The sequence below is a fragment of the Strigops habroptila genome, chromosome 10 (genome assembly GCF_004027225.2).
Source record: "Strigops habroptila isolate Jane chromosome 10, bStrHab1.2.pri, whole genome shotgun sequence".
Taxonomy (NCBI): Eukaryota; Metazoa; Chordata; class Aves; order Psittaciformes; family Psittacidae; genus Strigops; species Strigops habroptila.
In genome coordinates, this window is record NC_046359.1 from 4,692,062 (window position 1) to 4,717,369 (window position 25,308).

At 38.7% G+C, this 25,308-nt stretch overlaps 1 protein-coding gene across 3 annotated transcripts in view; it reads right to left on the bottom strand.

Annotated features, from left to right (window-relative positions):
• MTHFD1L (methylenetetrahydrofolate dehydrogenase (NADP+ dependent) 1 like) overlaps positions 1 to 25,308 on the bottom strand; it is a 157,736-nt gene that overhangs the window by 24,662 nt on the left and 107,766 nt on the right. For all 3 annotated transcript variants that reach the window (XM_030499863.1, XM_030499864.1, XM_030499865.1), the window contains one exon: positions 24,145 to 24,297. In XM_030499863.1, the coding sequence (XP_030355723.1) occupies positions 24,145 to 24,297 (153 nt within the window). The remainder of the gene's footprint in view (positions 1 to 24,144; positions 24,298 to 25,308) is intronic.

Genomic DNA, 25,308 nt, shown 5'->3' on the forward strand with positions numbered 1-25,308 from the left:
CTAAGTTCCAGCATTATAAATTGTATTTGGGGGTGCAGCCCAACAGCTTAAAATTTTCCCTCTAATATACAGTGCAGCACTTTGTCTTGCTAGAACAGAAACATTGGGCAAGCTTGCTCAGGCACTCTGCAGAGAGTTAGCACTGAGAACAGAGCATGTGGGCTGAGTTTGCCCTAGCTTGCCTTCCTGAGACTTAGAGTACAGCTATTTCAGCAGCCACATTTCCACATTTTCAGGGAAGCTGGGCCACCTCTCTGGCACTCATCTTCTCGAGAGATGAAAATTACTTTATTTTACAGAATCGAAAGGAGAAAAATAAAATCACAATGCTTCCACGCTGCTCTTTATATGGTCTATACAAGCAAGGGGAAATTAATATTGCATATAAATGTGCCAAACCAATTACAGTTGATCATGCTTTTCAGACAGGCACCATTTAGCATTACCTGCCACATGAACCATCAGCCAAGACAGTAATGTGTCTGCTTCATCAGAGAAGAGGACTTTGTCCAGCACAACAGCCATTCATACCAAGGGACATAAAAGGCTGGAAGCAATACTGTGCTTTGAGGTAATGCTCTTTAGCGTCAGAGCAAGAGGAGATACAAATACTGGGGATAGGGAGTGAAAACCTCATAAACTAAGATTTCAAGAAAAGTAGAATCAAATGATGCATTTAAACACAGTCCATTACAGTTATGTTGTCAGCAACCAATTAACCTTCTTTCAAGTATCATAGGATCTAAGGACTCATTAAATCAAATAATATTACGATACTTTATGCTAGTTCATCAGGTGCTATTAGTAGCACGCTGTTCTACCACAGTAACTCTTCTTTTCCCACTTCACTATAAAGCAATATTGAGTATAAACATTTTTGTTGTTTGGGTTAAAAACTGGACTAAATGAAGTTGTAACTTCATGTTACTAAAATTGACTAAAAGTTACTGAAAGTAACAACTACAAAAAAACCTCAAACAAAACAATTATAACCAAAGCAATTGTTACTAAAACTAACACTTATTTTACAGCTGTTTTTTCCCTGAACCACACTGGGTATAAGCAGATAAGTTCATCTGAGCTCCAGTCACACAGTTGCAGCTTGTTGGTTCGCTGTGGGTAAGCAGCAATAAATTTATATGATCAAACCCACTGAGGCACTACTGAGATCATTGGATTACGATGTAGGAAAACAACTAACACAAATTTTATAGCTTTCAATAATCCTGTGTGTTTCATAGACCAGTCATATGAAGCTAATAACTGATGATAAGACTGTTTATTAAGGAAGTTCCTTGCCAAAGTGAAGGAAGATCTAATTCAGGAAACGATCATGGGGGGAAAACCCTCCACGAAAAGCTTATTACGCCTGAGACAGGAAATAAATGAATTTAATAGCATGATGGGAAAGCAGAAATAAATACCCATTCAGCAGGCAGAGAGTATGAGCTGCCTTCTCAGCACCACAGCTAATATTCCCAAAAACCAGAGGAAAACCTGTCCCTTGCTGCATGTGGGTCCAGGACAGCTGTCCTTCCTGCTTGCTAATTATGCCCCATGTTGACACAGCACAGCCCAACATAATGTAAAGATGACAAAGCCCATTAGCAACACAGTATCTTTGGAAGCAAAAGCTAGTTATATATTCAGATGGACATGCCACTGAACCAAAGATAATTCATTCAGGCACAGCGCCCTGCTAATTGCCAACTTTGGAGCTGTAGTAGTCTTTCCCATGCCCACTGTGCCATATGATGTACCATCACAGATCTTCACACTGCATGGCACAGTGTGCAATGGGCTCCTCCCAGTCACACTCTACAGCCTAGGGAAATGCTACCTTCAATGCTTCTCAAAAGCACCAAAAGGTTAAATGCTGAAAAGAGTTAAGTAAGGATGAACACAGTTGGAGAAGTTTGTATTTTAGCAGGAAGATTTTGGCTATCTCCTTTCAAAATATTAATGTCTCTCACACTGAGGTATCATGATAGTAATTTGACATAATTTTTCTTTAATTCTGCATTTCAAAATGAAGTTAGATCACAGCGGTGGCTATAATTCTCTTTTCCATATCATATGCTTGCAGCCCTGCTCCATGGGCCTAGAAGCCAAATAAGAAACAAAACACTGTGTCATTGTCAGACTGGGAGGCCACTAGTAAACAAATTCCTGAAACCACCAACTTAAAAACAGATTTTCAAAAGCCTTAAAAGCTTTGGGTCAGTGACTAGCCTATAGATGCTAATCCAAAATTTCAGTTGGCTTTTGAAACAACAAAAGTATGTCCATCTCTCTACACTTCCACACTCCTTCCCTCATTCCCCCCATAAAGGCACATGTGCCTGCCCACTTTCATGTCAAATACCTTGGCCCCCTTCCCAGAGCAGTGTGTGATATCCTCCTTCCTCTCTTTAAAGACATGACACAGAATCCAGCTGGAACTACACTGAGATTTGGCTACAAATACCATGTGCAGCATATCAGTTCCTGGAACTTCCATTTTGACATCCAAAGCAATATGTTATTATTGCTGAATAAATACAAGATTACACGATAGCAGAACCAACCCACTTCCTTACAAAATATTGCAATTTTTCAAATCAATGCTGCAAAGTACATTGTAAAGGAGAATGACTGTAGGAGTCATAAGGAAAGAAATGGACTGGGATTGTGATGATAGCACCATTTCCTTTGTCAAACTGTCCATGGTTTTAAGAACTAAGAAAGGAAAAGATCCATTTTGGGAAGAAAAAGAAAAGTTCAATAATGAGAAGATTTTCAAAGCTTTGTGACATTCAGATACCCATTTGTCCTTAAAAATAATAGGACTTTTTTAGTCCCAAATTCCTATGAATCTTTGTAAAACTTCAATCTATGCAGCTCATTTACTAGAATCAGTTAACCTATGTTACTTCAGCAATTCCTGTTTTAACTTCATCAGACATTGAAGTTCCACAGAAAATATTTTAGTTGTTAAGAAGCCACAGGAAATCTTCCTAACTCTCAGTGTCAGTGATATCCCCAAACAAAATGCCACAAGATTTGCTTCTTGATTGCACTAACAATTCCTTCAACTGGCAGCTCTGTCCCCTTCAATCTCATTTCAGCCCATTGCAAGAGAAAAATTCATACTTTTCCTGACTCAATTGTCTCATGGCACTAACTACAGGCTCAGCAGCAGCAGTATGTGCACAGCTGTAAAACATCTGGCATACAGGTGTACAAAACAGCATTTGCTTGCTGTCTGGCTAATCACCACACATTTTTTGGAAAGATAACAAACAGTTATCCCGTAGAAAGACAGATAGTACTGTTATACTTGCTGTTGTAAGTTACATTTATCTTCAATGTTGTAATCGCCAGAGTAAGGTAGAAGAGTAAATGTTATATTCATTTATTAAGAAAGAAAACTTTTATGGAAGATAAGCATGGTCCTTCACTTCGGTACCAATAATCTAGCTCAGGTCCTGGTTTATTTCTGAGGAGTAAGGGGGGGGGCTGCAAGGCGCACTTTAAATAAATCCCTTTACATGATCTGAAATGGAAAGGAAGAAAATACTTTCATTCACCAGCTTGAACTTACAAGTTAATGCCAACAACATTACAAACATTAATCTTAAATATAGCACCAAATTCAGACTAAACACAAAAATCTGCAAAAGAAGTAAGGCTTGTATAAAAGAAAAGTTGACATATAAAAGGCTGCTTACATAAAGCACAGAAAACATGTTGCTTTCAGCATAAGACATTAGTTATTAGGAAAAAAATATGTGAGAAATTAAACCAATGTCATATTTGCCGAAGGCTTTGATTAGACAAAATTGCTAATACCAAAGCTGTACTTTAAATAGAAGATAGAACTACATGGCAAAAATGAGGATGAAACTCACACCCAATCCCTACCACAATCATGGCAGGTGTATGTGTAAGCTTTAACAGTACGTGCAACAGTAGCTATGAAATTAGCATGGACTAATAAGCTATATATGCATTCAGAATCCCTCAATAGCTTGCACTGCAACTGCTAGCTGCATCTTCACCACTATCATCAGCTGGGTATTCATTTGCTTACTCTCAGTACGAACGTCTTAGATTTTTGCATGTGTATCAGCAATGGACATAGGGTGGCTTGTGTTGTAGGTGAATGGACCAGCATTTGCTGTTTGCCTGTTCATCTCCAGTAATTCATAAAAGAAACTTGATGAGACTGATAGCATTATGACTCTTGCTACCTGAACCAAGTTCTCCAACAGCAGCCTAAGGAACAGATTTTCTGATTTACAGCCTATTAAATATACCACTTGGTCCATATCACAAGCCAACATGACAATCAGCTTGAAAACTCAATGTGCTTAGTGTTGCAAAACTCGGGACATTTTTTTTCTGCTCTTTTCCTCCTCTTTCTGCTAAGAAAGAGCACACTCTACAGCAACACAGCACCAAATTCAAAATGTGGGCTGTATACAGCAAAAACAACTGTGCAATCCAATCAAATTGTCCAAGCTATGCTGAAATCAGGAAACACTGACTGGTCTTTTGCATTCACTGACAACAAAATGCCCTATATTAACTTTCTTCAGAAGGTTTCCTCCCTGAAAGAAAAGACTCGTGACTTTGCATCTCTCAAAAGCCTCCTGTTACTGAAATCAAACTGAACAAGAATGAATGCTAAATGGATAGTCATGAAGACAGCAAACATGAGACAGTGATTTTGAAAGGAAAGCCAACTCTTTACCATAAAGCAAAGCTTTACAGATGTTTCCAGCACGACAATGGATTGGCAGCATGAGGTGATAGGTGCTTTGGCAGAGAGAAAACTGACAATATAAAATGAAATACGGGTAGGCTATTAAAACAGCAAGCTTTTCTGGCACCAGTGGTTTGCTGAAATGTTAATCAAGTTTCCAAACAGAATTCCTATTTGGAATTAAAAAGGAATGTCTCACCTATTGTTAGAAGCTTTGAGGCTCATTTAATTAGTCCTGAAAACAAATGGGTGTAATATTTTCTTTAACCGATGTTATGCAAACACACACATGTTTCAGTTTACCTGTGTTTCTGCAGACTTCATACTTCTCTATCTTTGCTGTTAAGGCAGCTGGAGTCAGTTAGCAAATGTCTATCATTTTGATACTTATACAGCAATTCAACTATATCCATAACTCTTCATACAGACTCTGTTCCCCATTGAGTCATCAGTACAGGACCAAGCCTTCTAAGCATGTTAGTGGCAGCTTTTTGGTTCAAAAGTAAATGCAAGGAAGATTTATCAGGAGAAGTGAATCCACTTTAGGTCCCTCGAATACTTTATAGCTAGGGTGGGAAAGGTGCCACTCCAAACACTTCCAAAACAGATGAAAAATAACAAAAACCTTTCTTTTTGCTCAAGAGGTAAGAACAATATTCTGAGATATTACATCCATTGCTGAATCGGCACCTACCTCTACCTTCTCATCCATAAAGAACAATCTACAAAAGATGAAGACCTGAAAAAGAGCTAGTTTTTACTATGTGGCAAGGAGTCAGAGGTGATATTCCATTTAAAACAGTGAGCATCATTATGCCCTAATGCACCCCCTACGATGTAGCGGTGTTTCATACACTATTTCAAAACCAGGCTTTGCAGCAGCTTGGCCTGGAGTTTATATCATGGGATGAGTACTCAAAACGAAAGCAAAACAAATACCTCATATGCTCCTAAAAATTTCTGATGGGACATAAAAAGATTTTGCTTTCAGTTTTGTCAAAAGATTAGCAGATCCCTCCAAGGGGTTGCAGAAAACTAGCTAAACTTCAAATTACAGTTTAAGGTGTGTTTTTTTGTTTATTATTATGGGGTTGCTTGATTCTAGTTATTGGAAATTTTTATTATTTTATTAAAACCAAGCCAACAACTTACACCATTCCTAGTGTTTCAAAATTCAAGAATATGTGAACAGCAGGGAGCAGGGCGTGTTAACCCTTGTGTATTAAAATAAACAGGTTGGAAACCTGTACTAAAGAATAGATATTCAGTGCAAAAACCACACCTCTGTACTCCTTGCTTTGCTCTCTTTCCTGCTCTGTACTTAACTCTTCACCCTGCCCAGGGGCTGAAGACCCTCTCTGGAAGTTTCCTCTCTGGAAGGAGAGGACTGCAGCTTGAAGGAGATGGGCTGCCTCATGGCAAAGGTACATGTATTCACATGCAGTCTGCAGCACCGCCCTGGGGGAGCATTTCTCATCCGTGGCCAAACGGCTGGTCCTGCAGACTGCAGGACCTCTATTAGCTCTGTGTAAGCTAACTTGGGACCAGCAAATCTTTCTCTGATGTGATAAGCTTGAATTTGCAGACACATTCAGGTCAGTAGCTTTCTAGTGTCTTCACATTTATGGCACCTCCCAGTTAATATGCGGGACCCTAAGAGGAAGGGATGTGCTAATATGGCACTATGCTTAAGGAAATGTTTTTGAATAAATACAGCAAGCTTCAACACCTCAAAGGATTTCAAGACTCAGGTTGTACAATCATTCAAATAAGCAGGGCATACTATTGCTATGAGTACCAACCTGATTTCCACAAAACTTGGGTAATTTCCCAATTTTGTTGCTTGTGGTGGAAAAATTCCTTCTCATCTGAGCACAGGGATTGTACCTCACTTGCATCTCCTCTGTGACACTTCAGAAAGTTACAGATGAAAAACAGTATGCAAGACATGGTATGTTACTGCAAATATATTATCTGATATCCTATCAAATGGGAAGAATAGCACTGCAAATCGATTTTGAATAGTACACTTGGGAGTTGCTAAGAATGTCCACAGTGCAGTAAACATCTACTGCCTGCCATCTTGTTTGTCTGCCCACTGACAGCAGATTTTATATCAATTAATGAACAGCTTTCACAATACACCTTTTGCACACTTTGTCTAAAGGCATGTGAAGTACCTTGTGATATAAGTTAAATAATCTCTTTAAAGTATGCACACCGACACCCCACAGCCCCCCAGTCCAGTCACCTTATTGTAAGGTCATTTATGACCTTATTTATATTTCATGAATGCCTCAAGGCATAAATAGGCACACTAAGAAATCAACAACCACTTTTACCATTAGGTAATTGAGTCTGCAAATTGCAGTAAATATCCACAGTTTCTGGCTAAAGGCATTATTCGGAGGATAATCTTAATCCAAAGGGAATGCATGAGAAAGACTGAAAAATAGCTAAATATGTGTCATTTGAATAAACACAAAAATTTATTTCAGGACAGAACTAAGATATTGCTTGGAAAATTATTATTGATTTCAATTACTGGAGAGGTAAAGCAAAATATAAAATAGAGGAACCAAAACATTTCAAGTCTAGCAGCTGGAAGAAAAAAAAAAGGCATTGAGAAGATCCTGGCTTTGAAAACAGGATATAAAATAATATGCACCTATGAAATGGTACATAAAATGGGTAAGTAAGTCTCCCTTCACAGCAAGAGAAACAATCAGAAGGCTTAAGAACACATATCATTTCTAATGTGGTACAAGCAACATCCATCCCAGTAGCCTTAACTTCAAGAACAATTCTGCCCTGATGCTTCTGAACTTGGTAGAATTCCCATTTTGAAGAACTCAAGGTTTAAATAGCTAAAGCAAACAAGGAAAATAATATGAAGACATCTAGGGTTTCTGAGAAATACATGTTTAAAACAGCAGTAAGGAACTCCTTATTAAGAATGTATCATATGCATCTTAAAACCCATTCTCCATAGAATTAGGAATCAACATGTCATTGCATCCAAAGCCAAATAATTTTAAATTTAATTAATCTTTTATTCCATGGAAATTTTACAGAGCTTTTAAAACTGTGCAATGAAAATGACAGTTTTCTTCCATTATTTTCTACAGATTTAAAAATTTCAGCAGCTAGTTTCTTCTATAAGTCTAGTCCCCCTACAGTTTCTTCTACAGTTGGGCTCAAGTACCTCATGAGATACATGAAACAGAAAAGGATGGGTCGAAAATGTTAAACAAGCATGTTCCTCCCCATTTTATCTTTAAACACCAAAAAAGTCAGTTGGATCTTGACTTGTTTTCCACAAAACTACAAAAATCCTTTGAGTTTTGTTGGTTTTCTGTTGGTTTTCTGTTGGTGATTAACACAGCTCCTGAAACTGTGTTAATAAATGCAACAAAACTGCCCTTCTACAGCACCTACCTTTAATAGTTTCTCAGTAGATTTATCTCCTTAAGTTTTCACTGCACGAAATTGCATCAGACAATTTAATTCAGGGAACAAAGCTAATATGAAGTACCTGGCAAAGCTTCCCATGACTTGCATTAGTGATGAACACATTAGCTCATCTATTTAGAAAAGCAAACCTAATCACAACACAAAAAGAGAACAGACTCAGATTGTCTTCCTCTGAATGCCTGGTGGTTTCTCCTGACTCTACAAATGAGCATTCCAATTTCAACGCACTATGATCCTGTAGGTAGTTTTACCTCATACAAAATGACACGCTAATGCAACACAACCACCAGGTCAATCACAGCATTGGCCTATACTAGAGAGATCTTTACAATTAAGTTAAAATGGTTTTAGGTGAAGGTTTTGATTAATTTTGCAATTAAAGCAAATGTATTTTATGCATTTATCAATCTTTTCTCCAAATTTATCCTTAATTTGTCTTTTTTTTTTCCTCTGAATTTACCTGTAATAAATTCTTTTGCCTTTTGACTTTCTGTTTTTTTTGTTTTGTTTTGTATGTTTTGGTGTTGGTTTTGGTTTTTTGGTTTTCCCTTTTTTTTTCCCCAAAACTACAGAATAAAGTTTACTGGAAGGCAAAGTACCTTTTATCAAAATAATTTCAACACATGGAAGCTCATTCTGTGGCAAGGGCTAAATTATGTTTTACAGGGTGAGTCCCATTTGGCAGGAGTCTAATACTACAGACTGCCACGACTTCTCAAGATTATGCCTGAAGTTAATACAGAGTCAGCAACACCAGCCCATAAACAGCAACATAAGATAGAAACGAGAGCTAGGGCAGGGAGCTGAAGATCAGGAAGAGTTCAGTGCTTTCTGAGATCAGACTTAGGATGTAAAAGCTGCTTACTGCTCAAGCAAGTAGCATGAAGAACACACCTTTCATTCAGTACATTCTCTGGCTCACTTCCCCTGGAAGAAGCCAGAAGTTCCTCTAATCGATATCCCTTCCCACCCTCTGTCCTTTTTGGCAAGCCTGGAAGAACAAAATGCGGTGACACTAATGCAAAAGGATGTAACACTTCATAGTTAAGAAGTAAAATGTAGATTTGAGTGACACAGACATGGGGCCAGGAGGCCTCCTCTTTACAACTGCAGAGGCACAAGAAAGGAGGTAACTACACACGTGCTTTGGGGGTATGCATACTTCTGCACAGGCACTGCAGGCACACGGAAACAACTACATACTTCGAATGAACTGAGGACAATTCAGTGGCATGCTCATTTTGAAATTTTGACCACACAGAAAAACCCCATGTTTGGATGCATATTCCTTTCAGTCCAGGACTGATTCCCCTGAGAGCATATATGTGGTTATTGGGAGTTTTTTAATATACAACTTCCTCTTGGCTGGATCTCCACAGTTGTAAGTTACACATTCTATTTTTAATATATGCCATAATCTGTTTTTCCATTTTGTTTCCATAAAACGTTAAATTTTACGGTGCCAACAACATAGCTAAATTCTCTCCCTTTAAATAAAAAAACCCTCTTAAATTGTAATTTTTTCTCATGTATATCCTGAGCTGGAATCAAAAGTTGTTTCTACTCAATGGACCAGAAAGCACACTCTTGATTTCTATAATACAATGATAGAATTTTTTTTCCCTCCACCAGCTTTTCTGCTTCCCAAACTGGACACATTCCATCCTTTATGTCAAACGTATCAAAATAAAAACTAACTCCAGCTGCCAAAACAGCTCAAAGGAGAAAAAAGGAGGAAAAAAAAAAAAACCACAAAAGGGAGGAAGGAAAAAAAAGAGGGGGAAATAAAAATGGAGGGAAAAGGTTAAGCTTTTGACTGCTATCAGGAAGAACTGATGGTCACCTACGGAATTATATTTACTTGTAGCAAAATTGAACACAGCTAGGAGAAACAATGCATGGTTTAATGCAATGGGTAAAAAAATGCATGTGTTTCCAATGCAGTCGATAATCCAAACAAAATGGGGATAAACAACAGAATGATGATTCTTAATACTCAACGGTCAACAGAAATCTCTCTTACTCAATTATAGAGAAATTTTCCATGAACACCTGATGACCAAACTAAATGCATCCTTCTATCAACAAATTCATTCTTACAACTTACATTTCTCTGTACTTACTTACAAAGAAATTCTTCTTATACCAAATGATGACCGCTCCACTTCACCTCCACTAATAACATTATGAATTGAGTCAAACACATATAAACTGATGGGTGGAAAACTGCCTTTTCAACATAAATACACAGAAATCTTTAAAACACTTTCAACAAGAAAGAGATATCACTCAAAATGCTGGTCAACAGCAAAGCAGAGTAGGAACCGAATTGTATAGCACACACGTTTCCCCTGGATACTGGCACGGTGCATAGAAGAGCCTGAGTACTCACTGGTAGGGCTGGATTTGCGTGGGCCATCACAAAACTGTAAAGAGAGAGCAGAGCAGAAGCCCCATGAAGGTGTTGCTTTCAAACACATTCTGCATAGTAGTAACACTTGGAAAACAGAAGTTGGATCTAGGCCAAAAGCATGTGTTGGATGGTGAGGAAAACCTGCAGGACAGCCTTCTGAACCACCACTGACTGAATGAAACCTGGAGGTGCTTGCAACGGAATTCCTCTGTGACCAGGGCAACAGGGTATTCATAATCTCGTAACACGAACAGTACTGCCTGTAAGACAGCCAGCTCCACCAGCATTTTTTTCCAGCATAATAACCACAGACCTTTGTATTTTGGCTTATTTCATGGATCAAAGAGAGGTAAAAGTCACAGCTTTTGTTGTACAGCTTTCTTGACAAATTCCCAGATTAGCACTTCATTTCTGAGCGCTGGCAGTTTTTGACAGTAGTGCAAATGCAGTAATTTCTGAGCAGCAAGAGGCAAGTGTTGCAAATGGAATTGGGGAAAAAGAACTCAGTGATACCACCTATGTGATGTTAACACTTCTTTTTTTTTTTGGCACTACTGGGTGTGCATTTGCCACATTTATATATATATATTGCCTAAAAGAAAAAAGCACAATATAAGATTTTCTTACACCATGTTATCAGCATTTCTCAAAAAATCTGGTAAATTAACACCACTGAAATTTAACACTCTACTTCTGTGAAGCATCTTTTAGGTTAAAGTTTGAGTGCAACAGCCTCAGTGATGTGCCCAAGGACACTTCTCCAGCAGCACTCTTGCTCCTCAGAGCAGACTGAAAATAAGGAGCCAAGCATGAACTTTAAGTGGTGCTGAATTTCATGTGGTTTTGTGGAAAAGATAAATGAAGAGTAAAATGAGGTCAGGAGATTTATTTTCAGTTATCTAAGAGAAGCTTAAAAAAGAGGAGAAACGGTACAACAGGTTTCTATAGGAGACAAACCGTCACAGTTCTGGCTTCAGTCTACTGGTTAGTTTTATTAAGTGAGTAAGTAACAAAACCAGATACCCTCAGCGTAAGAGTTTACTGATGATTTACTAAAAGGTAAACACATTATCCACATTCCTCTGCTGCTTTCATTCACAGTATGCTTATTTGATTGCAACACTGAAACCAGAAGGCTACCTCAAAACACACCTAATATTCAGTATTCCAGAGTGTTAGCTAGATGGCTTACTACATAAAAAGATTTGCCACCACTGTAAGAGGTATTGCTAGATACATTCATACATTGGCAGTCCTGGGGTAATGGTTGGACTTGATGATCTTAAAGGTCTTTTCCAACGTAGTTGATTCTATGATTCCTTTCACATGCATCAATGCATCTTTCTCACTGACACATACTCAATGCTCCTTCATAGGCTGCTTTTGATTATAAAACCAGAATTTAAGAGAATCAGAGAAAGTTTTCTGAAGGTTACAAGGGAAACAAATGATATTTTTGTGACTATCACAAGCCTCCATACCTTTAATAATTGATGTGTTGGTTGGTTAAAGACAACTAAAGCTCAGTATCTTTATGCTATTTTGTGTATTTGTAGAAACAGGAACCAGTTGATTTGGACCCAACGATCTTTTAAAAATTGCTGATAAAGACATGCAGTCTCCACCTAAAAAACCTAAGTAAAAGCCTGTAAAAGTGACATAAAAAATAGTCCCTGATGAATTTAGGGCAGCTGTGCAGAAAAGGAAACCATGACCTGATTACCTAATTCTCACTCATTTTCCTGAAAGCATGTAGTCTGAGGTTAAGTTTAGACTTAAAGTCTTCAGAGCATTGTTATGCTTTAAGTAGGACAGCACGTGTAGATCCTTAACATTTTTAAAATATTTTCTTTCCAATTGTAACATTCCTACACATGACTGAATAGCTTATTCTTAAATTCTTCATGACACTACCTTTTCTTATCACGCCCAAAGCCCAGCTCCTTATGTTGTCTAGAGAAACATGGTTATTAAAGAAAGATGCTGTAGGCAGGCACTCCAGCCTAAAATATCATGCAATTAGAGGATCTTATCTTCAGAAAATCCTGAGTCCCTGGAGAGAAACTGTTTAGCCTGCAACTAGCTCCAAACGTTGACATGTTATTAAAAAAGTGAAACCAGTTAAAGATGACGTTCCATTTATATTAGGCATTTTTAGACGACTTCAAGCAAAAGCTACATGCCCAGCTGCCAGGCACCAACCTATACACAGTATCAAACACTGGTATAGCTAGTATGGGATTATCATTCACCACATAGCTACAGAACTGAGAGTTTAAAATGTTTCCAAAAAGCCAAACTTTGCCATAAAAGAAAACACCTGCACATCTTGTGCCCCATCCCACTCAGATTTCTTGGGGCTGTCCCAGACTGCACCATTACTCAGTGTGTTTCATTGGGATCACCCAAATGAAAGGACACATCTTACATACAATCCTGCACATGGCAAACCCACAAGCCAAGCCTGTCTTCACACAGCACCTTACATTGCACTTTGAGAATATCTAACTAACATGCACCTTCCAAATATAAGAAAAATGCGCAGACTGCGGCTTGGGGTCCACATCAGCCTAAGGCTTTTCATACTGAGGTGGTTGTAGCTGCTGTTGGGTTCTGGGAGCTATATAATGTAACAAAATTTTCCTCTATGACAAAAATATACCGTAATGCAGCTGCTACATCACAGTCTGCACTCAAGAAGTTTCAATGGTGTTGGTAAGATATCTCATACTGATACATTTTTGTACGTAGTTGTCAAAAGTGATGAGGACAGATATAGATATTTCTTGGCTTATCTGTCCAACTGTTAGTTTAGACCTGATCATATTTCTTCTTCACAGGCCTATGAAAAGGTCCTTCTTAGGAGTCCAGCTCCAGGCCAACAAATAATGTTCTTGGCTTTTACAATGTAAAAGAGAAGGAAGTATTAAACAGAATTTTGCCAAAGCTGTGTGGAATAGGCATTAAACTGGAGAGGCCCAATCTTGACGTAAAACTGAATACACTCTTATCACCCAAAATATGAGGAGAAAATAGTAGGGATAAAAGATGAGTCAAGCTGGCAGACTTATCCACCATGGTGAAATAGGTGTGAGAGGAAAGCACCATTCTGGACAAGCTGAGAGGATGTGCATAGTAGGGTTGTAGTCTCAGACACAGAAACGCTGTCAACTACTGCAACATTATTTCTGCTTGGGAGCAGAGTTTCCTCAAGCACACGAGGATAAGCACCTTATTTTTCCTTTCCTTCTATTAAGGAAAATATAGAAGAAAATAATCTTTTAACACATAGTGTTCACCAGTGTGCAGGAAGAGCAGACAAGGGAAGACAAACAGAATCACAGAATCGTTTCGGTTGGAAAAGACCTTTAAGATCATTGAGTCCAACCACCAACCTAGCACTGCTGAGTCCACCACTAAACCATGCCCCTAAGCACCACACCTACACATCTTTTAAATAACTCCAGGGATGGTGACTCCACCATAGCTCTGGGCAGCCTGTTCCAGTGCTTGACAGTCCCTTTAGTGAATTTTTTTTTTCCTAATATCCAATCTAAACCCCCCCCCGGTGCAACGTGAAGCCATTTCCTCTTGTTCTATCGCTTGTTACTTGGGAGAATAGACCAACACCCCACCACTTTCCATCCTCCTTTGAGGTAGTTGCAGAGAGTGATAAGGTCTCTCCTGAGCCTCCTCTTCACCAGGCTAAACAACTCCAGTTCCCTCAGCTACTCCTCATAAGACTTGTTCTCCAGACCCTTCATCAGCTTTGTTGCCCTTCTCTGGACCTGCTCCAGCATCTCAATGTCTTTCTTGTAGTGAGGGGCCCAAAACTGAACACAGTATTTGAGGTGTGGCCTTACCAGTGCCCAGTACAGAGGGATGATCACTGCCCTGGCCCTGCTGGCCATGCTATTCCTGATGCAATCCAGGAAGCCGCTGGCCTTCTTGGCTGCCTGGGCACAAGCTGGCTCATATTCAGCCAGCTGTTGACCAACACCCCCAGGTCCTTTGCCCCAGGCAGCTTTTCCAGCTACTCTTCCCCCAGGCTGCAGAGTTGCATGGGGTAGATGACGACGGTCACAGGGCAGCATCAAGCAGTCTCGCTGAGTACCAAAAATGCTGCATCTGTAGAAGCCTGTGGGCCACTTGTATCATGCTGAGAATACTCTTTTTAATGAACTCCCCCACCTGGGAGACATTTCTTGAGTTATAGGCTTCTAACCCAAATATTGAAGTGGTTTTATGCTACCTCCCTCTCAGTTATGGTCAAACGATAATACTCTATTAATGACATTTCACAGTTTCAGAAGTGAAGAAAGATTGGTCTTTTCAAAGTAAATCCATTACCACTTATCAAAGGCAAAATACAGCATGTCAGCATGTGTACCTTTTTTTTTTTTTTTTTAAAATAAGGGCACATGATGAATATCTCAGGAAATACTTCAGGATTTTTGAGTGGGTAAGTGGAGTAGAGGAGGAGTAGTAGCATAACTTTATCTTTTAGCGTTGTCCACAAAATGTAGGTCAGCCTGCTCCCATGGAAATATCCTAAGCTGATTCTTTACATTCATAGACATAAACATCTCATGATTTCACAGGCCAGGAAACCGTGAATTTTATTCATTGTCCTGCCCCTGATTTGTCAGGGGGACCTTACTGTTTGCATCTCTGGATTCCTTATTTTAAAAACAGTATAAAAAATTTGCTTGTCTAGCAAACTACTAATACAAAGTGATACGTAAATGTCGAGTACTGTAATTTCTATAAAGCCCACATCACAATGTAATAAATTACAGGAGGAGCTCAGTTTCTAATTTCTCAGTAATTGCTATTTGGCAAAGTATTTGCAGGATGAATGTATTTCAATGTAGAACAATTTGAAAAATGCCCTTCCTTCCATATATAAGCTATTTGTTAACTAATAATAGATGTATATTTTACTATGTAAAAGTGTAACCTATTTTTAACCTCAATTTTTCATGCAGTTTATGAAGAAAATACTTGAAAACAGGAAATCAAAGTCTATTTCCTGTTTTAATAAGGATAATCCCTTGACCAGAAGGCACAAATATTCATTCCTCTTTAATGTTAATTAGCACACTGCTCATCCTATATTTCACTTTATTTCAATTTATTGAAAGAAAGCAAGTTGCTGAGAACATTATTAAGTTCAAAACACCTTTCACCTTATTTATCCGGAACTCAATAAAACTGTTCAGTCACAGACTTGCAGCCTCCAGCTAGGTTCCTGCTATTAGCCTTAAATCTCCTTTAAAGTTGCAATAACAGTAAGTTGCTAAACTCAAATGTACAGTTATTTACATCTGCTAGATAGTTTGTCTTACTGGACAGTCTGGAAAAATATCAGTTATTTGACCCAAATGTTTTTTGCTGCCTACCAAGGAATCAATACTTCTTAAATCTGCGAATCATCATTTGAAAAATAGATCTGGAAGAATGTTGAAGGGGCAATGTTTTTTTTCTTTCAGTAAGCATAACACAGCCTCTCAAAAAACCTGCATATAGACAGGAGTTTGAAAAAGGTAACTATTGCTTCCTTAGTAGAATGGCTGAATCTCTAAATTTCCAATCTCGAGCCACAAGGTACCTTTTCAGAAGCTGAAGAAACTGAAGAAGTTTATCAGGCTGAACAAACAAAAATAGTTAGCATGAAACATAATTTCATTTTATCCCTATATGGAGGAACAGCAGAAAGTTGGAAGTGGCAGAGCATGGCTGCTGTTACCAAGCTGAACCGACACAGGCAGCAGCGATACCCAACTCGCCCCAAAGCCACCAGACTCAGTGACCGCTGGGCCTGGCAGCACCAGCCTCTTCATGCAGCAGCTCATCCAAAGTATCGTAAACAGAGAGAGTAAATATCTGGCTGCCCTCTCTAATGCTCAAGTCTGTCCCTCTTCTGTATAGATAGCATAATCCCTTAATGCTGCAGTTTCAAGCAGTTCCATAGACCTACTGTAGAGTTCTTCGCATTTGATTAAAGTCCACATGAGTCTGGTTAATTGAATGAGCCCTTAATCAAACCCATTTATTTGATCTGACCTGGCCAAGTACACAGCAGTCAGAGCTATGGGTGAGGATCACGGTGGGCAAGCAGCACCATGGAGAAGCTGCCATGAGCTGCATGATTCAGCCACCAGTTCCCCTCTTTGTCCTGGAGAACACCCAGCAAGGCATTCTCTAAACTGCTCAAACTTGCAAATGCCTACGTTGTCACTGTAACATCCATATTTTATGTCTGAAGTCATGTGTAAAATCTAAGGGCAATGGTCCAAAATTGCTGCTGGCTTCTGTCCAAATTACACTTCCCACTTTCAGCTGATATATCTTTGTTAATAGCAAGCCCCATGCAAATAGGTTAATGTACATAATTCAAAGAACTCTTATCTCCATATGGACTATCAATCTCTTTTTTCCTTTCTTAACTGATGCAGTTATATCCATTCTTGCCTGGGATCACGTACTATACATCAGAGGCAAGGGAATGAAACCAATAGAAAACATAACCCTGTTCATGGTTAGGTCTTACTGGAACAGACAGCAAGGATCTTAATGACTCCCAGACTCTCTGAAGGCCTTGAGGAAACTGCACTTTCACAGAGGTGCCCCTTTGGCTGCATGCATGCTACAGGTGATTCTCATTTTATTTGCCTACACTAATGGCATTTGCAAGCCTAAGACAGCTGCACTGAGTTCATTACATACAAATTCACAGGTCTGAAAAGGGCAAGACATTAACAGCCACACTGAAGAAAACTGTTTCAGAGCATAATGAGTTATCTTTCTTCCAGCATCACTTAAAATTGTCCACACTAGCCATGCACTACCCTTGATCAATGAATCTATACTGCCTAAACTGATGTGTCAAGTCAGCTAATCTTAAGTGAAAACATGTGCTAAAGCACTTGTGATCTAGGCATACCAGTTTCAGAAATTCCTCTGCAGCAGCTACAACTACCATACCTTCAATAGCATGATGGCTGACGATGTCCTCTGCCTCTTTACATGCAAAGCAAAGGAGGTAAGGTAAAATTCTCACAATGAATGGGAGGCTGTCAAAATGCATCTTCAGGGTATCACTTACTGACTAAAGTGAAACATGAAAGTCACTTTTTGTACTTGTAAATAAACATCTGTTTTAAGGTACTTATTCAGATAAACTATTTTAAGTTAACATTGACACATTTATTATTTAAGTCTAAAAGCTTGAACATAATGTTATATTTCTATAGATCCATTTAATACAAATATCTTTGGAAAAGATGACCAATTAAACCTGACAGATAAAAGAAATACACCAGGTTCTTTTTTGTAATTAAAAAGTTAATTTTCAAGTGGTTAGAGCCAAATTTGAGCATTTGCACAAAAAAATTCTTCTCTGACAAGGCTTATAATACTGTAAGATGGGAAAATAATATGGACACTTCAAATACTAAGAACTAATTTACAACAGTCATACTGAAATTGCTTATAACAGAGGTTGTATTGAGAAAAATCTCATCTAATCTAAACACTAAATAGCATACCAAACCACAGGGTCTATTTTCTTATATGATATGCTGTCTAATGGTTTCATCCTGTCCCAAAGAAACAAGTCCTCCTCCAACTATTCAGTTTGCTGAAATAACACACATGCCTACGCTTCTTTTTTCTTCTCAATAGAAAACAAAGCAAAACCATTCCTTTAGGTCTGCTGACTACAAGTGCTGGCCCTTGAGGAACGTAAGGCTAGGTTGAAGAAAGCTGTAGTAAGTTCCAAACTAATTTTGCTGATATGACCAGCAATGGGACCTAGTCTTCATTCAGAAAAGGCACTACATTGTATTATATTATAATGTAGGTTAAATGTTTTTTTGCAAACAACCAGCAGTCAGGAGAGGCAGCATGAACTACACAGAATCTAAATGCCTTGCCTCCATTATCTGTCAAGAGGAGGACGAGAGGCTGTTTGGTTTTTTTTTGAGAGTGTAAGAGGATATCTTACCATATGTCTGTGTCACAGCTATCAACTATGGCGGGGAGGTGCAATGTTCTGAAGCAAAGTATATTTACTCCGTTTCCAACAAGCACTGGCTTATCCACATCAATTTAATATAGTTGAAGTAAACAGCAAATTCTCAGAGCATATGAAAATTTCTGAACAATCATTTAAATTAGAATCATAGAATTCATTATTTCTATGAACTTTCAAAAGTTACAGAAATGATACATTTTTCAAGCCAGCAAAACTCTACTCTCTTTGATTTAAAAAAAAATCCTTAGTCATCAGCAAGGCATGTTCTGCTCTTCTGCAACTATATCTATCAATTACTCCCATGAGTTCTTCCTGGCCAGATCTTAGATCATGTCACTGTTTCAACTAATGCATTTGGAACATCTTCAAATCTCTTTTACCCTTGTGGCTTTTACTTCAGTGCCCTTTTCCAGTTCTCCATGCAGATCTTGGGTGTGCCTTCAAATAATTTCACAGGTATCTCCTCCCACTGGTATAACTCAATTTAACTTCTCCTTTCCAGCCAATCCCATCTTTCCAATTCTTCTGTTCCCATTTCCTCAATACAAATGGCCATAGCCACCCTTGAATCTTAACTGCCTCATAGTCCACACACCTGGGACATTTCCAAAGGTTGCCATATACCCCTTCTCTTTAAAATCTACAACTTTATCCTCATCCCTTCAGCTAAATCATTCACTTGGGTCTATTTTTGCCTCACCTACAGAGACCTTTTCTGGCCAACCCAACTGCATCATGAATCCACGAAGGAATACAGGTGGATTTGCTGTTGCTACACTAACCATCTCTCAGCATCTAGCTTTTAAACACAATGAACTAAAGCTGACTGTCCTCACCTCCACTTCCAGCCATTGATCTTACTACTCACCCTCTGCCCCGTCAACAGTACCCAGTCTTCCAACAAGTATAACATCATTCAGCACTTCCGCATGTGCACCCCTGGCCACTGTACAGGAACGATGTGCCCTGTGTAATTCAGAAAACCTCTTTCCCTCCTTCCTGAGAGGGATTACACTTACTGTAATAAATGTAAAGGCACATCATCTAACAGAGGAGAGTGTGGGCTTTTCCTGTTAGCATTTTTCAATTTACAACTGCACAATTGCTAGCCTACATTTCCCATGTGAGTTTAACTTCATAGATTTCCTCTTCTGCAACTTTTCCCACAGTTACTGCAGTTATCTCAAAACCTGCCTGTGGAGTCTACGAGCACCCAGTATTTTTACAACCAGCTGTTTGGGGACTTCCGAGCACTGCTATGACACAGCAACTATAGAACACTAAAGGCAGGTGGCAAGTGCCACATCACCAGGGGTGTTTTTTTGGCTGAAAGAAATCGGAATACCTAGCAGAGCACTACTCCTTTGTAACCTATATAAAATTGCATTGTAAGCTAAATGCTTTACAGGGCAAATGTAAATCTCACCAACATTTATGTTTTCGAAAAATTACCCTATGTTACATATGTTGTCATGAAGAGTTGGGCAATCGACCAATAATTATTCAGCTGTCCCATAAGAGAGCCTGAGAGAAGTGACAAAATGACAGTTTGGAGACGGGCCTCATGCACCACTGGGAAACTGCAATTTCACTTCATCTGGGCCTGGACTCCAGTTTATGTTCAAGAGACACCCTTAAAACTTGTTAAGCTCTTAACCACTATGAAAGAAGAAATTAATTCGACAGGGAACAATATTTGCCTTCTTAAAATATTCATAAAAATATTTACTTTCAAGGTCTTTTTCTCCTTACAACATTCAGGTAATATTTTAGCAGGACAGTCCTCGCTCTCGCCCACAAGTGAATTAGGGCTTTATTACTCCCATAAACTGATTTCAAACCACACTGGATCACCCCAAGAGTTCCTTCCCAGAGGATATAGTTTCAGAACTACTTCCAGAGACTTGAACTGCTTTCTCTATCGGGAAAAAAAAATAAATTTCTGTAATGGACCAACCCTTTTTCAGATATGTTGATATCTGAAGGATGTTCGCTGTGAGAATTTGGAAGCTGGCGTGGCTCCAAAGGCTCCACATATTTTCAAAGGGACCTTGCCTGTAAATTTAATCCATTAAAAGAAAAGTGCATGGCTGGAAAAGGATAGTTCATGTTTAAAAATCTCACTGTGATTCAAACACAGCTATATTACCTGCACCAGTGATTTGGTACCGTCACTTCACAAAAACAAAGGACAACAGGTTTTACTTCTATGACGAGCCTGCATTCTTGCACACCACATGAAAGAGAACAATAGAAACGTGGCTGAATGTGAGAAAGCACCAAACTGCAATGGCTTTTTGGGTGGGGGTGGACATACTACACATACTACAAAAATCTAATAATTCTCCACCCTAGCATTGCTAGTGAATGACCTCACTGGTTTCCTACATATATACTCCAGCAGTCTTCCTGCCATCACTCTGTTGAGCCAAGCAATGATGTCAACAGTCCACCTGTGAGAGTGATGTAGCCCTCTGGGTCATGGTCACAGAGAACTTGGATAAAAGCTGTGCCAGTGTTAATTAATGCACCTCTTGTTTCACTGCTGATTTCCTCTGATAAGGCCCAGCTCATTTTTCCTGGAAAGACTTCCATGCTGTAAGGGAACCAGAGCCAACCATAACACAAAACAAATATTGCTTAGAGAATATGAAGACAACATATTAAATATTTAGTTTAAAAAAAAAAGGGAAAAAAAAGATTGCCTATCAGTGGTGGGGTAAATACAAATCTAATTAATTTACATGTGCTAATAACAAGGTTAAACTACAAATGCTAGTTACTGCAGATGGTTTATTATCTTTCAGCAGTACTTATCTCTTCCATTTGTATTGCTCTTCCCAATTAAATTGGAGTAGAATTCTAACAACCTGCTTTAACACTGATAAGTTCTGCCAGGTTAGAGTGTGAGGAACTTGTCCAATAAAAAATATGCTCTGAGAATGGAGTTTGGCATTTAACTAACATCAGAATTATCACTACAACTTTAACAAAGGTGTTGTCCGATAGCATTTATTCTGTCATCAGAAAGGTCTTAGCTGTAAGAAGGCTCTAAACAGCTTAGATATGAAGGATCCTTTTCCACGAATACAATTACCCAGCAAGTAACAAAAGGAAAAAATATATACTGCTCCTTCTTTTTTTCTTATCTAAAGAAATCTAATCCACTGTCATGACTGGATGCTTTCATCATACACTGTCACCAGGATTTCTGTAATCCCTCTGCTCGCAGCATCTGATCTCCAGCCACTGTAAATCTTCAGGACATGCCCTTTTATACTGGCTTTGTTCTTGTAGACATTTTCAGATAACTTTATTAGTAAGATAACTGTCAAAGGAAGACTTTCAGTTTTGGAACCTGACAACAAAAATATTCCTTCTTGCACAACAAAGTATCACTAGCCCTAAGATTTAATTGCTAACAGCAACACACACAAAAAATCTGAAGGTGGCAAAATAGAAAAGTGATCTCAAAAGTAGTGGTACAACTCTATTATGAGAGTTTGTTTCCCAATGATCACAACAGTCAATTCTGAAAGGCAGCAAGCTGGATGTCTTGCCATAAATTTTATTATAGAGAAAGAATTGTATGGTAAGGATATTAGGAATACATTCATATTCATTCATTCATTTTGATTTGTGGCAATTGTGAAAGTTCCAAGGAGCGTTCTATCCTACATTCCTGAACGTTAGCAATATTTTCCAAACAACCAATGATAGATGTCTATTTAGACTTTTAGCTCTTGGCGATGTTATGTTTATATAGTACCTTGCCCTACAAACTCTCTTGAAATACATAACACTAAGAGTATACTGCCTACCCTTCCTGATATGGGAAAAATTTCATGGCTATACTACCTCTCATCAAAGTCAGTGTAACTAACTTGGATGTATTTTTTACAATATCCCTCAGTAAGAAATACCATACATAAAATGTCCTTCATAAGAACAGTGTTGTTTTGGTTCTAGGCAGAAACTGAAAATGAGAGGTAATGCTTGAACTTGTTTGGTTTATACTTCTCATATGGACAGTTCCTATGGATTTATGAGACTGAACTGCAGCTAGTTTGTATTGAAGCATGCAGAGTGTAACTCATTCAGAAAGCTCAACCCAAGAACATTTCACTCTGACATCCTACAGAATAGTTCCCTCATGGATTGGAAGCAGTTGCTGCCCATTCTTCACGTCCATTCCTCAGAACTTTATGACACACAACTTACAGTACAAACTTGAATTCAGGCCATAAAGGAGATACTAGAACTTCTGACAAATTTTATTCTGTCACCAGTAATTGGAATTTGGTCTTACACAATTTAAACACACAGCTGTGCTCCACTTCTGGCTCATAATGTGGCCATGCAGAAGGAAAGCATATCCCCAAGTCCAGCGAGTAAGAGTGACACAGTTTCCTGAACTCCAGGAACTCTCCTGGTCAGAAAGTACTTCCTTCCTTGTTTCAAACAGTTGATTGTTTCAGAGGGAATTCAAAACAATAGATTAGAAACTTTCAACCTTTCCTAAGTGTACTGCTACACAAGGAAATCAGGCCGTGCTCTGGAAAGATAAGATAACATTGGGAGAGTACTCCTTCCGGAAATGCAATGGCTTTTGCATCCCTTCTCTAGCACCATCCAATGAATCAGCTACATACAAGTAATACTTCATTCTATGAGATATCAGATGCAGTTCAACTACTGTTTGGAATAAGATGTGCATGACTGGCAATAGGCATGAGCTAACTAGCTTCCCAGCAACTTTGATAAGGCATGTCAGGGAAGAAAATAGCAGTAGTTTCCTAATCTAACTCTGTACTTTTAAGGACAGGTAGGAAGAAAGAATGACAATTGCCTCTATTTAGCACCTCATTGTTTAAATCTCTAAAAAATAAGAAAGAATGTGCTACTACTTCTACAGTTAGAAATCTGTCCTTTTCCACCATCACTTAGTTTTACAGAACCAGCAGAGATGTTCACAAGGATTGTGAATAGATCAGGCTCATCAGCCAAAAAGCAATCATTTTAATTGTACACTTTTTCCTAACAAAATTCCTTTCATCTAAATACATTACAATGCTTTGTAATAACCGATAAAAAATTTAACATTTAGAATATAATCATATCACTAAGTTATTTACAGGCTGCAATTCAAATAAGGAAAGGCAACAGACACGTAAATTAATTTTTTCTGCAGCATTAGGGTGGCTAAGTATTCCAGACTAACTGAAAAACATCAGAAACAGAACCAATGGCAAGAACCTTTCTCTCAGACCCTGTCTTATACGATATTACATTTTCCTAATTCTTTTTTCCTATCAACGTAGAGCTACTAAAAATGTGTGGATAAAATGATCATAAACCCCCAAGATCTCACCTGGTTCTACATGTTATTTTTAGAGACAAACAGGAAATGCACTTCCCTGTCAAGCTGGGTCAAAGGAAGGGGAGTGATTGAGTTGAATACACTGCACTCACCGTTCCTACCAAAGGGTAGATGAATCCAGCTCCAATACTGGCTCGCACATCACTAATTGGCAATATGAAACCAGTGGGAACGCCCTTCCTCTCAGGCTGATGGGAGAGGGATAGGTGAGTTTTTGCCATACAAATGGGAAGATTTCCAAATCCCTAACAGAAAAGGGAAAGAAAATAATCAAAAAATGCTTTTCAAATTACAGTAAAGACATATCATCTTTTAACTTTGTTATCACTATCTTCTAGTAACTCAAAAATCCATATAGCAATAGTTAACCTCAATTTCTTAACTGCTAATGTTTCAGAAATGGACAGAATACTGTATTTTGCATGCTATTCTCTCTCAGCTCAGGCCTCTATCTCCAGAGATTTGGCTGTAGTGATGTCCAGCTTCTAGACTGGGTTCTCGATCTACAGTTAGGTGGAAATTTGCCTATACAATGGCTAGTGCGCTATTGTTAGAAAGGGTGCACAACGGACACTACAATGAACAAGAACTGTACACCAACTCAGTAAAACTCAGCAAAACTCAGCACGGCACTTCCCTCTGGATTCTAGTGACCTACTTGGATCTGAGAACAGGATTCATAGTCCAAAGCTCTTTAAGGGTACTAATGTCTTCTTGGGAGTAAACACAAAAGGCTCATGATGCTTTGATTTGTTTTTAAACAAGACAAAAACTGTGTGAAGTGATGGCACCCTCTCCACTAATGACAGTGCAGTAGCTACTCAAAAAGTGGTAGAAAAATCAGGGAAAGGCCCTCAGCAGCTCCCCCAACACTGTTTGTCTCCCAGGTTATCGATCAACCTTGACTCAGGCACATTCTACTCTTCTGTTCAATTCTCTGACAAACAGGGGTGCAATTCACAAGGCCAGGAGGAGAGGCAGCACTGCAGGAAATTGCCTCTGTAGCCCACTGCTGATGACAATCCTTTAATGACATTGTGAAATTATTTCCTAATATTACTAATGTTTAGACTAAAAAATGGATTAGAGAATCACAGCAGGAAAAGATAAAGAAACGGACTATTTTGCTCAAGTACACTAAGTAAGCTTCTTATCCATCTAGAAAATCAAATTAATCCTCAGGAGATTTGTGTAAGAGAAGCCGGCTATACTTCTGCCTGTTTGACCAGGCTGCTGAAGTATACTCAGGAATTTTT